Here is a 16,755-nt window from a genome sequence, read left to right on the forward strand (position 1 = left end):
GCACTAAAGTAGTACTAAAAGTCTGATTCACGATGTAATACTACTCAACCATAAAGATGAAATCTTGTCTTTTGTAACAAAATGAATGAAGTTGGAGACCCTTATGCTTAGTAAAATAAGCCAGTCCCCAAAAGATAAATATCATATATTTTCTCTGATATGTGGTACTTAATACAGATACCAAGAAAATATATAATAAAGAAGCTGAAATTTTATAATTTGTTTATTGCTTATAGCCCTATCCATATTCCTGTGGAGCAGTGGTCTTTGTACTTTTTACTTGTTGAACATTATGGGTAATGGTGTATTAAGCCTATGATTATAAGGTAAATTGAAAGTGTGTTATTGCAAAAATTAAAAAAAAAGAAAGGAAAAGACATAAAAGAATTTAATGAGGGAGGGAGGGATGGAAGTATGATTATCCTCTTAGAATTGTGTCTATGAAATACATGAAATCTCTTCTCTTTACATTAATAGTTTTTAAAAGAGAAAAAAAATGAAAAAGTAGATATAGAAGGATGCAGCCTAACTCAATAATGGCCATATATAATAAGCCAACAGCTAACATCATATGAATGAGAAAAGTTGAAGGTATTCTCTCTAAGATCTGGAATACAGTGAATATGCTCACTTTCACCTTTTTATTCTTCATAGTACTTGAAGTCCTAGCCAGAACAATTATGTGGGAGAAAAAATAAAGGGCATCTATATGGGAAAGAAGGAAGTAAAATTGTCACTGTTTGCAAATAATATAATAGTATATATGAAAACCCCAAGATATTCCAAAAAGCTGTTAGAACTGAAGAGCCAAAGTGACTCCATTATTAAACAATAAAAAAGGAAGCCTCCCTTTCCCATAGCAGACCTGGGTCCGTGTAAAAGCAGGCATTCAGGCATTCGGGTGATATCAAAGCTTACCAGGGACAGCTAGCTTGGTGGACCAAGGACAGCACAGTAGAGATTACTAAACAAAGTAACTCCCTGTACCCAAAACTTCATGCTGTATGTAACTCTTTTTTCCTGCTGATGTAGCCCTTTTTTCCTTTAAAAACTCTCCCAAACAAAGACCGGGGCCTCACTCCTTCTTCTGCTGTGCCGGTTGGTTGGATGGGGTCCCTGTGGCGGCTTGTACTCCCAAATAAACCTTGCTTTTGGAGTTCGGTGTGATCGACTCTCTGGGGGTCTCTGCGGGGATCTAATGATCTGGGCACAATAGAACTAATAACCAAATTCATCAAGGATAATAGACACAAAATCAACATACAAAAATTCAACATCATTATACACCTATAGAAACTTCATAGAAAAGAAATCAAGCATACAATCCCAATTCCTATGGCTTTAAAAAGAATAGAATAGAATAAATTTCACCAAGATGAATTATTTTTACAGTTAAAACCATAAATAATTGATGAAAAGAATTGAAGAAGACACAAGATATGAAAAGGAATCTAAATGACCATGGATTGGAATAATCAATATGGTTAAAGTATGGATAACACCCACAGCAATTTATAAATGCAACACAATCCCAGATTCCAATTTTACTTTTTACAGAAGTTGAAAACCATTACTAAAAATCTGTAAGAAAATACAAAATATCATGAACAGCAAAGCAATATTGAACCAAAGAAAGCAGGATATACTACCTGGCTTTAAATTGTATTATAGGGTGGGTGTTTGGCTCAGTGGTTAAAATGTCACTTGGGATGCTTGCATCCCATATTGGACTGCCTGAACTGGATTCCTTACCCGACTTCTGACTACCTTGCTGCTAAAGTGCACCCTGGTAGGCAGTGGTGATGGTTCAGGGAGTTGGGTCCCTCTCACCCATTCAGGAACCTCTGTTGAGCTCCCAGCTCCTTACTTCAACCTTGAGCAGCTATTGTAGGCATTTGGAGAGTGAACCTGTGATGGAAGACTTCTCTCTCACTCTCACTCTATTTTTCTCTCACTGCCACTTAAATAAGTGACTAATTAAATATTTTTATAAACAATAGAAATTTGGGGTGGGTGTTTGGTGTAATCATTACCATGCTGCTTGGGATACCCAAGTTCTGGCTCTGGCTTTTCCCTGAATTCCAGAGTTCTGTTAACGTACCCTGGAGACAGCAGATGATGGCACAAGTAGTTAGAACCCTGGCATCCATGTAGGAGAACCTGATTGATTTCCATCTCACTCCTGGCTTTGGCCAGGTCCAACCCTAGCTGTTGGTGGGGATTTGGGGAGTGAACCAGAGGGGATGAGCACTTTCACTTTCTTGGTCTCTTTCTTTTCAAAGAAATAAAATAAAAATATCATATTAAAATATATAAGTGTGTTATAATGCAAAAAACATTGAAATCCACGCATAGTGTTTTTCATAGTATGCATTTTCTCTGGTCTTTTTGAAGATTCCTCATATATATGATTTCAAAATCTTTTGCACCAAAATAAGCTTGTCTTTTAATCACAATGTTTCACAAACTTTTTAATGTACCCTTCTTTATCTGGAACAAATACAGAAGAAAACACACTGGACTTCTAGCCAGATTCAATGATTGAATGAGATTTTGGGAATCTTGGAATTGAGTTATTATACTTTCCATGTAGGTAAAATATAAATAAATCTGTCTGATAGTGACTTGTGATAGATTATGAATCCTTACCAGAATACTGTGTATGTCCTTAAAATCCTTGAGTCATTTATGCCTGCCTTGTAAATTGTTTTGAGAAAATTAATGAGGCTAACATGCTGGGTGAGTTGCAGAATCAAGCACTTAGGAGACTAGCTATTTTTACTTTAACACCTGAGGTTACAGTCTTCGTGAAGAAGCTCATATTAGACTGGGAAATGACAGACACCATGTAAAACTAGCAAGAACAAACCAGACTCCATTTTACCAACTGGCTGAGCCCCAGATGTGTTTGGGAGGCCACCCTGGAGTTTCCAATGCCAACTGAGCTCTTAGATAGATGTAGCTACTTGAATCTTTCCTATAGATTGTGGAGTACAATGTACTGCACCGTTCTATTGCCAAAGTGGTCAGGTAGAGAACTACAGTTTCCAGATTTCCCTTTCTTGCAGATTCTGAATCAAGAGTTGTCTAAAGACAAATTTTTTTGTAATTTGAGAGGCAGCATAAAACAAAAGCCATTATTCTATGATAATTGTGGCTATACTTGTGCTGAGGTGCCAACAATTTCCAGCTTGGTTTGCTGTCTTGCTTTTCATGTATTCACTTTTTTCTGAACTGCCAAATTTGTGGATCACTAGTAGCTTCAGGCCACTTAGCTGCAGATCCACGTAAGTAACAGTTTCATGTGAATTTTTTCTACCAGTTCCCTTCATGACCTCTACTTCATTGATTAGAAAGGCATGGTTTCTGATTGAATGCTTCATGCTGCCTCTGATTCTGCAACTCCTCACTTCATATATATTCATCTTCCCAAGTCTGTCCACAACTGTTCAAGGTTTAATTCCCTTGGCAAATCCTTTATCTAATAATGCATAGTAGCTCTGCATTCTGAATTAGACTCTATTTTCTAAATTAAGTCAAGACTAATAATATAGAATTAATCAAATTGATTATATCCCAGATATATTTTTAACTTTTATTTAGTAAATATAAATTTCCAAAGTACAGTTTATGGATTACAATGGCTTCCCCCCCCAATAACTTCCCTCCCACCTGCAACCCTCCCATCTCCCACTCCCTCTCCCATTCCATTCACATCAGATTCATTTTCAATTATCTTTATATACAGAAGATCAATTTAGTATATACCAAGTAAAGATTTCATCAGTTTGCACCCACACAGAAACACAAAGTGTAAAATACTGTTTGAGTACTAGTTATAGCATTAATTCACATTGACAATACATTAAAGACAGAGATCCCACATGAGGAGTAAATACACAGTGACTCCTGTTGTTGACTTAACAATTTGACACTCTTGTTTATGGTGTCAGAAATGTCCCTAGGCTCTAGTCATGAGTTGCCAAGGCTATGGAAGCCTTTTGAGTTCACTGACTCCGATCTTATTTTGACAGTGTCATAGTCAAAGTGGAAGTTCTCTCCTCCCTTCAGAGAAGGTACCTCCTTCTTTGATGGCCCGTTCTTTCTACTGGGATCTCACTTGCAGAGATCTTTCATTTAGGTCCTTTTTTTTGGCCAGTTTTTAGGCTTTCCATGCCTAAAATACTCTCATGGGCTCTTCAGCCAGATCTGAATGTATTAAGGACTGATTCTGAGGCCAGAGTGTTGTTTAGGACATCTTAGGACATCTGCCATTCTATGAGTCTGCTGTGAATCCCACTTCCCATATTGGATCATTCTCTCCCTTTTTAATTCTGTCAGTTAGTATTTTCAGACAATAGTCTTGTTTGTGTGATCCCTTTGACTCTTTAGGTCTATCAGTGTGATCAATTGTGAACTGAAATTGATCACTTGGACTAGTGAGATGGCATTGGTACATGCAACCTTGATGGGATTGTATTGGAATCCCCTGGCACATTTCTAACTCCACCATTTGGGGCAAGTCTGATTGAGCATGTCCCAAATTGTACATCTCCTCCCTCTCTTATTCCCACTCTTATATTTAACAGGGATCACTTTTCAGTTAAATTTAAACACCTAAGAATAATAATGTGTTAATTAAAGAGTTCAACCAATAGTATTAAGTAGAACAACAAAAAAATACAAAAGGGATAAAGTATTAAATTGTACATCAACAGTTAGCACAAAAGCCGATCAAGTCAGTGTTTCTCATAGTGTCCATTTCACTTCAACAGGTTTCCTTTTTGGTGCTCAGTTAGTTGTCGCTGATTAGGGAGAACATATGATATTTGTCCCTTTGGGACTGGCTTAATTCACTCAGAATGTTGTTTTCCAGATTCCTCCATTTTTTTTGCAAATGACCAGATTTCACTGTTTTTGTCTGCTCTATAGTATTCTATAGAGCACATATCCCATAATTTCTTTATCCAGTCTACTGTTGATGGGCATTTGGGTTGATTCCAGGTCTTAGCTATTGTGAATTGAGCTGCAATAAACCTTAAGGTGCAGACACCTTGTTTGTTTGCCAATTTCATTTCCTTTGGGTAAATTCCAAGAAGTGGGATGGCTGGGTTGAATGGTAGGGTTATCTTCAGGTTTCTGAGGAATCTCCAGACTGACTTCCATAGTGGCTTTACCAGTTCGCATTCCACTAACAGTTGGGTTAGTGTCCCTTTTTCCCCACATCCTCTCCAGCATCTGTTGTTGGTAGATTTCTGAATGTGAGCCATTGTAACTGGGGTGAGGTGAAACCTCATTGTGGTTTTGATTTGCATTTCCCTGATTGCTAGTGATCTTGAACATTTTTTCATGTGTCTGTTGGCCATTTGGATTTCCTCTTTTGAGAAATGTCTATTGAGGTTCTTGGCCCATCTCTTAAGTGGGTTGTTTATTTTGATGTTGTGGAGTTTCTTGATTTCTTTGTAGATTCTGGTTATCAACCCTTTATCTGTAGCATAGTTTGCAATTATATTTTCCCATTCTGTCGGTTGTCTCTTCACTTTCCTGACCGTTTCTTTTGCAGTACAGAAACTTCTCAATTTGTTGCATTCCCAAATGTTAATTTTGGCTTTGACTGCCTGTGCTTCCGGGGTCTTTTCCAAGAAGTCTTTGCCTGTGCCTTTATCTTGCAGGGTTTCTCCAATGTTCTCTAACAATTTGATGGTGTCAGGTCATAGATTTAAGTCTTTAATCCATGTTGAGTGGATTTTTGTGTAAGGTGAAAGGTAGGGGTCTTGCTTCATGATTCTGCATATGGAAATCCAGTTTTCCCAGCACCATTTATTGAATAGACTATCCTTGCTCCAGGGATTGGTTTTGGATCCTTGATCAAATATAAGTTGGCTGTAGATGTTTGGGTTGATTTCTGGTGTTTCTATTCTGTTCCATTGGTCTATCCATCTGTTTCTGTACCAGTACCATGCTGTTTTGATTACAACTGCCCTGTAGTATGTCCTGAAATCTGGTATTGTGATGCTTCCAGCTTTGTTTTTATTGTACAAGATTGCTTTAGCTATTCGAGGTCTCCTGTTTCTCCAATGAATTTCAGCATTACTTTTTCCAGATTTGAGAAGAACGTCTTTGGTATCTTGATTGGTATCACATTGAATCTATAAATTGCTTTTGGGAGAATGGACATTTTAATGATGTTGATTCTTCCAATCCATGAGCATGGAATATCTTTCCATTTTTTGGCATCCTCTTCTATTTCTTTCTTTAAGGTTTTGTAATTCTCATTGTAGAGATCTTTAACATCCTTGGTTAAGTTTATTCCAAGGTTTTTGATTGTTTTTGTAGCTATTGTGAATGGGATTGATCTTAGAAGTTCTTTCTCAGCCGTGGCATTGCCTGTGTATACAAAGGCTGTTGATTTTTTGTGCATTGATTTTATACCCTGCTACTTTGCCAAACTCTTCTATGAGTTCTAGTATTCTCTCAGTAGAGTTCTTTGGATCCCCTAAATAAAGAATCATATCGTCTGCAAAGAGGGATAGTTTGACTTCTTCCTTCCCAATTTGTATCCCTTTAATTTCTTTTTCTTGCATTATGGCTCTGGCTAAGACTTCCAGAACTATATTGAATAGCAGTGGTGAGAGTGGGCATTCCTGTCTGGTACCAGATCTCAGTGGAAATGCTTCCAACTTTTCTCCATTCAATAGGATGCTGGCCGTGGGTTTTTCATAAATTACTTTGATTGTATTGAGGAAGGTTCCTTCTATACCCAATCTGCTTAGGGTTTTCATCATGAAAGGGTGTTGTATTTTATCAACTGCTCTCTCTGCATCTATTGAGATAATCATATGTTTTTCTTCTGCAGTCTGTTAATGTGGTGTATCACATTGATTGATTTGTGAACATTGAACCATCCCTGCATACCAGGGATAAATCCCACTCGATCTGGGTGGATGATCTTTCTGATGTGTTGTTGCATTCTATTGGCGAGAATTTTATTGAGGATTTTTGCATCTATGTTCATCAGGGATATTGGTCTGTAATTTTGTTTCAATGCTGCATCTTTTTCCAGCTTAGGAATTAAGGTGATGCTGGCTTCATAGAAAGAATTTGGGAGGACTCCCTCTTTTTCGATTGTTCTGAATAGTTTGAGAAGATTTGGAGTTAGTTCTTCTTTAAATATCTGGTAGAATTCAGCAGTGAATCCATCTGGTCCTGGGCTTTTCTTTGTTGGGAGGGCCTTTATTATGTTTCAATTTCTGTCTCAGTTTTGGGACTGTTTAAGTTTTCTATGTCTTCCTGGTTTTATTTAGGTAGGTTGCATGTGTCCAGGAATCTATCCATTTCTGATAGGTTTCCCTGTTCGCTGGCATAGAAGTCCTTGTAGTAATTTCTGATGATTCTTTTATTTCTGTGGTGTCTGTTGTTACATTTCCTTTTTCATCTCTGATTTTATTGATTTGGGTCTTTTCTCTTCTTTTTTTAGTTAGTTGGGCCAATGGGCTGTCAATTTTGTTTATTTTTTCAAAAAACCAGCTCTTCACTTGGCTTTTTTGTAATTTTTTTATTCAATCCTGTTGATTTATTCTCTGATTTTAATTATTTCTCTTCTCCTACTAGATTTGGATATGGTTTGCTGCAGTTTTTCTAGATCCTTGAATTGAATTGCAAGCTCATTTATTTGGTGCCTTTCCAATTTCTTGATGTAGGTGCCTATTGCTATAAACTTTCCCCTTAACACTGCTTTTGCTGTATCCCAAAAGTTTTGGTATGTTGTGCTGTTATCCTCATTTACTTCCAGAAAATTTTTGATTTCTCTTTAATTTCTTCTATGACCCAGTGTTCATTCAGGAACATGTTGTTCAATCTCCATGTGTTTGCATATACTCTAGGGATTCCTGAATTGCTAATTTCCAACTTCATTCCTTTATGGTCTGAGAAGCTGCATGGTATGACTCTAATTCTTTTGAATTTGCTGAGACTTGCTTTATGTCCTAGTATGTGGTCAATCCTCGAGTAGGTTCTGTGTACTGCTGAGAAGAATGTAAATTCTTTATGTGTAGGATGAAAAGTTCTGTAGATATCTGTTAGATACATTTGGGCAATAGTGTCATTTAAATCTACTGTATCCTTATTATCTTCTGTCTGGTTGATCTGTATATTTCTGAGAGTGGAGTATTGAAGTCCCCCAGTACTATTGTATTGGAATCTAAGTCTCCCTTTAAGTCCCTTAACAAATCTTTTAAATAAACCGGTGCCTTGTAATTAATTAGGTGCATATATGTTTATAATAGTTACATCTTCCTGTGGAATTGAGCCCTTAATCATTATATAGTGTCCCTTTTTGTCTCTCTTAACAGTTTTTGTGTTAAAGTTTATTTTGTCTGATATTAATATGGCTACACCTGCATATTTTACATTTCTGTTGGCATAGAATATCTTTTTCCAGCCTTTCACTTTCAGTCTGCATGCATCTTTGTTGGAAAGATGTCTTTCTTGTAAGCAGCAAAAAGATGGGTTTTGTTCCTTAATCCATTCAGCCAATCTGTGTTGAGGCCATTAACGTTCAGTATGACTATTTTAAGTAGTAAGTTTGCCCTGCCATTTCCCAAAGATATTTTCTAATATATGCTTTGAACTTCTTGTGATCTTTTGCTGTGAGGTTTCCTTCCTTTACCTTCTTTCATATTGATGACCGTGTTTCTGTGTTTCTGTGTGCAAGACATCTTTAAGCATTTTTTGCAGGAATGGACGAGTGGCGACAAATTCTTTCAATTTCTGTTTGATGTGAAAGGTATTTATTTCACCTTCATTCACAAATGAGAGCTTTTCAGGATATAACATTCTGGGCTGGCAGTTTTTCTCTCTTAGTACCTGGGCTATGTCTCACCATTCCCTTCTAGCTTGTAGGGTTTCTGACGAGAAGTCTGTTGTGAGTCTAACTGGAGATCCTCTGAAAGTAATCTGACATTTTTCTCTCACACATTTTAGGATCTTTTCTTTATGTTTCACTGTGGTGAATTTCATTACAACGTGTCGTGGTGAGGATCTCTTTTGGTTATATTTATTGGGGTTCTATGAGCTTCCTGTACTGGGATGTCTCTGTCCTTCTCCATACCTGGGAAATTTTCTGCTAGTATCTCACTACAAAAGCCTTCTAATTCTTTCTCTCTCTCCATGCCTTCAGGAACTCCTAGAACATGCATGTTGGGGTTTTTAATAGTATCCTGTAGATTCCCGACAATATTTTTTAGATTTCTAATTTCCTCTTTTTTTCTTTGGTTTGACTGTATATTTTCCTGTGCTCTGTCTTCTAAGTCAGATATTCTCTCTTCTGTTTCATTCACTCTGTTTTTAAGGCTCTCTAATGTGTTTGTCATTTGATCTATTGAGTTCTTCATTTCATTTTGATTTCTTTTCACTATCACACTTTCCGTTCTACCTGTTGCTTCATTTCTTATTGATTCCTCCTTAAGATTTCATTTTCATGAGAAAGATTTTCTATCCTTTCCAGTAAGGATTTCCATAGCTTAAGCATTTGTTTTTGAAAACTTCTAAATGTTCTCATTATAATTTTTTTGAAATCCGTATCTTGCATTTCTTCTATCTCATCATCTTCATAATCTTGAATTGGGGTGTTTTTTTCATTTGGGGGCGTCATAGTGTCTTCCTTGTTCTTGTTACCTCGGTTTCTGCGTATGTTGCTTGGTATTGTGGAGATATTCTTTGGATTCTTCTTCCCTCACTGTGGTGTTTTTTTCTCATTATGGTATGACTCTAGATTAAGTGGACTGTCTGCTTTTGATGGAGCCTTAGAGGCTTGAGATAGGGGTGGCCAGAGAGCTCTGTTTGGTTCTTCAGGGTTAATGGTCTGCCAAAGGTGACACTCCCAGGTTAGGCGTGGTAAATCTCTCTTTCTTTCTTTTTTTGATTCAGAAGGGAAGTAATTCCGCACAGCTGAGTGGAACTGAAGGTAGTCAGCTTCTGATCTCTGGCTTCTGTGGGTATAACATTCGCCTGCTCTTCCCCTAGGGTCACACAGGGAATCTGTTCTGCCCTCAGTGTGGGCTCAAATGCTCTTGCAGTCTCCCACTGGGTTGCCAAGGTTACCAAATTGTAGCATCTCTGGAGAGTACTCACGTGAACTCCATGTGTTCTCTCATCCACCTTCTCTTTTTTCACAGTCTCAGTTCATTAGCTCCACATCTTCACTAGGTCCTAATCTCCTGTTATTTCACCCCCACCTCCAAAGCCAGGTTTTTTTGCTTGGCTGAGGGCAGATGCAGGCCTGAGGTCATGCCTCTTTTACATATGTCCAAAATGGTCTCTGCTCATTGTCTTGCTCACCTTTGAGAGTTGAGTGGAGAGAGAGAAACTCGTGTTCATACCAGCCCCTTTTTTTTCCCTCTCTCTTCTAGTTAGCCTGGTTGACTTTCCCCACGGGGCTTCAAGCCTTGTTCCCTCTAGGCTCCTCCTTCTGCTTTCCCACCGGTGTCTCGGGCTATTGAGGTTCGCCTCACCTCACGTTCCAGTGCTGGTGTCCTGAGCTGTGGGCTCCAACACCCTCCATGCAGGTGCATCATGAATCACTAGTTCTGGAAGAGTTTCCTCTGCTGTTTCTTCCCCAACTCTTCCTTGAACCTGCAGTATCTCCACTTTTATCAAATTGTCTCTTCCCGGACTATCAGTGTGCTCCCTTCCTATTCTGCCATCTTGCTGCTTCTCCTATACCCCAGATATTTCAACCCTATCATCCTGTATTACTTTCTCTTTCCTTAGGGTGAATTTACATAGAGAGAAATACAAAACTATGAAATTATAGAAATATATATATATATAGGAGTCTTCAAAAGTTCATGGAAAATACATGTAATAAAATGACTGCATGAACTACAAAATTTATAAATATTTACATGCACGCACATGAGGGTAGCTCAAAAAACTGAAGAAAATAAAATTAATTTTATGGAGTCTATCAACTTTTCTGTTTTGGTTCTTTATGCAGAGTATTACACCTCACCAAGAATCTGGTATGGTTGATTTAAGCAATGGGTATGTATTGAAAATTATTAAAATATGTAAGAATTCCATGTTTATCTGAAAGTTAAAAACAAATGCAAAAATAAAATATTAAAATCAAAAGATAAGTTTAATTTGGTGCAAAAAGTTTTCCATTAATTTTTAAAAACTCTTCATATGTGTGTTTCAATCTTTTGCACCAAAACGTACTTGTTTTAAATCCATTCTTCTGGGGCTGGTGGGTTAACGCCCTGACCTGAAGCGCTAGCATCCCATATGGGTGCTGATTCTGGTCCCAGCTGCTTCTCTTCCAATCCAGTTCTCTGCTATGGCCTGGGAAAGCAGTACAAGAAGGCCCCTGCACCCACGTGGGAGACCCAGAAGAAACTCCTGGCTCCTAGCTTCAGATTGGTGCAGCTCTGGCCATTAGTGAACCAGCAGATGGAAGACCTCTCTCTCTCTCTCTCTTTCTTTCTGCATCTCCTCTCTCTGTGTAACTCTCACTTTCAAATAAATAATAATAAAATAAAATAAAATAAATCCATTCTTTGAGCTTTTTGAAGTACTGTGTGTGGGTATGTGTGTATGTATCCCTTCATGGAGTTGTATCATTTCTAATTCCTTCTGGCATTATCTCACAATAGCATTATCTACAGTACATTTACAATATTGTTATAATTTTGCTGCCTGATAGGATATTTCACCAGATGGTGGCTGATCATTGGTATCTCAATAAAATGTTCACATATTTTCTTAATAGAATGTGAGCATCATTTATTTGTATAATTAATAGTCATTTGTAATCTATTTCAATTTCTATGCAGGATTGTTGGCCTTTTATTCTCTAATTTGGCAGCACTTTATTTATTAATATACCAATGCCTTGTTTTATTTCTCTTGTTACAAATGAAATCGACTAATTTCACGTAATAATAATACTGTGATAATATACTCAGTGTAATGTAATAGTATGTATTGTGATATAAATTCAGGCCTACAATCCTGAGAGTCACTGAAGATGTTTCATTACAATATCCCCAACATGTGGGTATGAGCTGAGCACAATATAAATATTAAAATAAATGGTGTTTGCAAATCTGAATGCATATATGTACAAGAATAAAAATTAGATCCCTACCTCTCACCATATTAAAAAAAATCAACACAAGTTGGATCAAGACCTAAATTTAAGACATGGGGCTATGAGTTGCTGGAAGAAAAAGCAGGGAAAAAGCTTCAAGGTACTGGTGTAGATGATGACTGCAGATAAGAAACCCCAATACACAGGCAGCAAAATCAAAACATCAAAATGGATGCAACATGTTGAGTGAAATAAGCCAGACACTGGAAGACAAATACTGCACGTTCTTACTCATATCTTAGAGCGAAATTATTTTAAAAATCTAAAAACAAAAATAAAAAAGGAAGAAGTATCTGTGTGTATCAGTATTGTTGCAAATATAGTTCTGTCAAACTTCATTTTATAACTTTGTCAAACCAATGTTTAAGAATGCTAGCCTAGGCCGGCACCGTGGCTCACTAGGCTAATCCTCTGCCTTGCGGCACCGGCACACCGGGTTCTAGTCCTGGTCAGGGCACCGGATTCTGTCCCGGTTGCCCCTCTTCCAGGCCAGCTTTCTGCTGTGGCCAGAGAGTGCAGAGGAGGATGGCCCAGGTGCTTGGGCCCTGCACCCCATGGGAGACCAGGAGAAGCACCTCGCTCCTGCCATCGGATCAGCGCAGTGCGCCGGCCGCAGCACCCCGGCCGCGGTGGCCATTGGAGGGTGAACCAACGGCAAAGGAAGACCTTTCTCACCTGTCTCTCTCTCTCACTGTCCACTCTGCCTGCCAAAAATAAAAAATAAATAAATAAATAAAAAAGAAAGCTAAAAAAAAGAATGCTAGCCTACACTAGTTTTACTGATATGTGAGCATTTTAAAAATTGCTGTATATGAGTGAAATGGACAGCTTTTCATTTGGTTATTATTTATAGCCCTTAACTATATTTCTGATGAACTATGATTTTTTTTACTATGATATTTTTCTTATTGTTGAGCTCTTTATTTGTGGAGCACTAAGGTTTGGACTAAATGTACGTTAAAAATATGTTTTCTCAAAAATTAAACAAGAAAAGAAGAAAGGATGGAAGAAAGGGGAATGAGATGAATGGAGGGAGGGAGAGAGGAAGGGAAGAATCATATTCTTAGAATTGAACCTATGAGCTACACGGAATCCATTCTGTTTGCAGTAATATTACATTAATATTAGAATTCATGATAATTGTGTTACAGTAATTATGTGTAGTAGTTGCATTTCCAGTGACTCTGAAATCTAATGTGTTAATAAGCTCCTTAAAAAATTCTTGTTAATAGAGACATATTCAAGTATGATTAGCATCTAAATGTTTTTGGTTATTAATATGACTTTAGCAGAGATATTAAAGATTACATGATCATTTAAAATTCTTTATATGGCCAGAATTTATAAACTGTATTTTTTTTCAAATTTCTCACTTTCCTTTTTTCCTTAGTCCACAATTATTCATGTGAAAGTTACAAAGTTTAAAGTCTCGGATATTCATTCTCTTACTTACTGTATGAATTTTTCTCCAAATGAAAAGACATGAGCTGTATCCTCAGTTATTAATGGATGCAGTGAGAGATAACATATACAACCTCTCAAAGCATAGATTCTATTTCTCTCATCTTTGCTGTGTCCAAGAGAAGTATTGTTCCTTACATCTTCTCTATCCCACAACAATAGCAATGTACATGAAACACTTAAAAGCAATCACACATTCTGGAATTCTTTTTTAATTTTGTAATTCATCTTAAAGCATCAACCAACATGAATGGTTTAATAACTCCCACTGCAGCTTGAACATCTGTTCATTCCCCCAAGCCATGGCTGGTCTTTCTATGCCTTTTTTGTAATTCATTGAATGAAATCACGTGGCTGTAGATGCTATAAATACAAAGATTGTAAGGACACTGAATCTCCTTTTCCATAAATTAGGCATAAAATTCAGCTTTTATTCACGCTGGAGGAGCTGCGATAACTTTCCAAAGCCAGCTGAGTATCAGAATATTACATGTGTGTGGGAAAGTTTTTGAGGTCATCAGATCAACCTATTTTTTTTTACATATGAAGAACCAGAATCACTGATTGATCTGGTAAATTATCCAGTTACATCCTTCTTGGACAAGATTTTAAACCTACACTTTCTGAGGGAAAGGCCACTTCTATTCCTTGCACACCAACCTAAGTGAGAACCGTGCTGGAGACATCTGTTCTAATATCAGGTAGGCGATGCACATACTTAAGAGATTCTGGAATGTGTAAAGACATAAGAACAATGTGGAGTAAAAGAAAGGAAATCAACTTTAGAATTAAAAAAAATAGGTAGTTGCACATGTAAATTGGGTTCCATCATGGAACAGTTTGTTAAGAATATGTACTTACAGTGGGGTTCTGAGAAAGAAAAGAGAAAAGCAGAACCTTGGTTTAGAAGCATAATTAAACTTTTCCATGAGTTTTAGGTACATATCATTTCAATCAGCTCGGAGTGCACTTTGCAAAATCTCAGATTGCAAGGAAAGAGTTTCTCTGATCAGTTCAGTTAAACTTTTGAGGCCTGTAACCTTGTGCAAGTCTTTGTAGGTTCATAATCACCTTATTGTGTCTCTGTGTGAACCTATCTCATAATTGTTTGATGACGACTCTGTAAACACGAAGAGTTTTCAGTTTCAAACCACTGAGGTGAAAGCCAGAAATTCCACCAGTCAAAAAGTGTCTGACTACAGGCAGCGTGGCCAAGTCTTTCTATTTAAAGTATACTTTGAGATGTCTGAGTCCTTCAGGCTCTCACCACAGCCTGTTCTTTACCTTTGAAAAATGTACGGCATTATGGACATTAAAATGATCTTTATGATATCTGCATTACTATTGAAATGAAAAACTAAGAATCAGAGTCTATTTTGTTGTTACTCTGAATAATCGCCAAAAGAAAACTGAAGCAGCTGTTTCTTGGAGCACCTTTTCCCTCCCCTCATATTCTGTCACTTTTCCCTAGCCACTGCAAGGGCCAGTACCCACATTCCTGTCCACCGATGTGCTCCTACTAATGATCATGATTCTCGGTCATTCCTCATACCCATTTTTTATTCATCATGATGTTTTAGAAAGATTACTGCTTCTTTTGCTTTGAAAATCTTTTGGAGGTTTACTGTGAAATTTAAAAAGTATTTAATAAACTGAAGAATAAATATTGAATGCCTTAATTTTAATTTTTATGAATATTTGCATCTTATAAGACAAATTGCTGTCATAAGAATTCATCTTTAATTTAATCATTTGATGTATCTGGAAAGGCCCCTGGGGAAATATTTGGTCACTATTAAGTTGGGCAGGAATCCAACAAGAAACTAAACTGTTCCATCATAAAAAGAATCCTCACTGTGTGTTTATTGCTGTATTTTGTCCTAGTTTTCTGACCATCTGGAAATGTTAAGGTTCTTCTGGAAATCACAGTGAATGGCCTGGAGCAATGAGTCAGTTGTGACCGAATTCATACTAAGGGGTCTGTCCAGTTCTTCAGAACTCCAGATCTTCTGCTTCCTGTTTTTCTCCATCATCTATGCAGCCACCGTGCTTGGAAACCTCCTTATTGTGCTGACCATCATGTTGGAGCCTCGCCTTCACTCCCCCATGTATTTCCTGCTTGGCAATCTCTCCTTCATTGATATGTCCCTGGCCTCATTTGCCACTCCCAAAATGATTGCAGACTTCCTCAGTGAGCACAAAGCCATCTCTTTCGAAGGCTGCATAACCCAGATATTCTTCTTACACCTCCTAGGAGGTGCAGAGATTGTACTGCTGATCGCCATGTCTTTTGACAGGTATGTGGCTATATGCAAGCCCCTGCGTTACCTGACCATCATGAGTCAGAGAACGTGCATTGGGCTTGTGATACTTTCCTGGGTTGTTGGCATTTTCCATGCTCTGAGTCAGCTGGCATTTACTGTGAATTTGCCTTTCTGTGGACCCAATGAAGTAGACAGCTTCTTTTGTGACCTCCCTTTGGTGATTAAACTTGCTTGCATAGACACATACATTCTGGGGGTGTTCATGATCTCAACCAGTGGCATGATTGCCCTGGTGTGCTTCATCCTTTTGGTAATCTCCTACACTATCATTCTGGTCACCGTTAGGCAGCGTTCTTCTGGCAGGTCCTCCAAAGCCCTCTCCACCTGCAGTGCCCATTTCACTGTTGTAACCCTTTTCTTTGGTCCATGCATTTTCATCTATGTGTGGCCTTTTACAGACTTCCCCATAGATAAAGTGCTCTCAGTATTTTATACCATATTCACTCCCCTCTTGAATCCAGTGATCTATACTCTTAGAAATAAAGATGTCAAGGATTCCATGAGGAAACTAAGTAGCCGTATGTTTAAGTCTAGGAAGACTGTTCAAACTCCTTAATTTCTCTCACATAAAAATGGAACACAAGTACTTGTTCAGCATTTATTTTCCTTATTTAGTTGATGAACATTATTGACACTATTATGAGAAATCGATTAGTTCACAAAACTATTTCTGTAATCAGTTGTAGCAGTAACTATGTTCTGGGCATAATAATTGTTCCTTACATGACATAACATTTACCACAGGGCATCATCAAACAAACACTCAACATTTTAGAGTGCAAGGACTCACATTTTAGAATACTCAGTTTTTGTCAGATC

At 37.7% G+C, this 16,755-nt stretch overlaps 1 protein-coding gene across 1 annotated transcript; it reads left to right on the plus strand.

Moving 5' to 3' along the window:
* The first annotated feature begins 15,544 nt into the window (after positions 1 to 15,544).
* On the plus strand, positions 15,545 to 16,492 carry LOC100346130 (olfactory receptor 4K3). Its single transcript, XM_002717849.2, has one exon. It carries the CDS (start codon positions 15,545 to 15,547, stop codon positions 16,490 to 16,492), a length of 948 nt encoding a protein of 315 aa, XP_002717895.2.
* The last annotated feature ends 263 nt before the right edge of the window (positions 16,493 to 16,755 follow it).

The sequence above is a fragment of the Oryctolagus cuniculus genome, chromosome 12 (assembly GCF_964237555.1).
Source record: "Oryctolagus cuniculus chromosome 12, mOryCun1.1, whole genome shotgun sequence".
Taxonomy (NCBI): Eukaryota; Metazoa; Chordata; class Mammalia; order Lagomorpha; family Leporidae; genus Oryctolagus; species Oryctolagus cuniculus.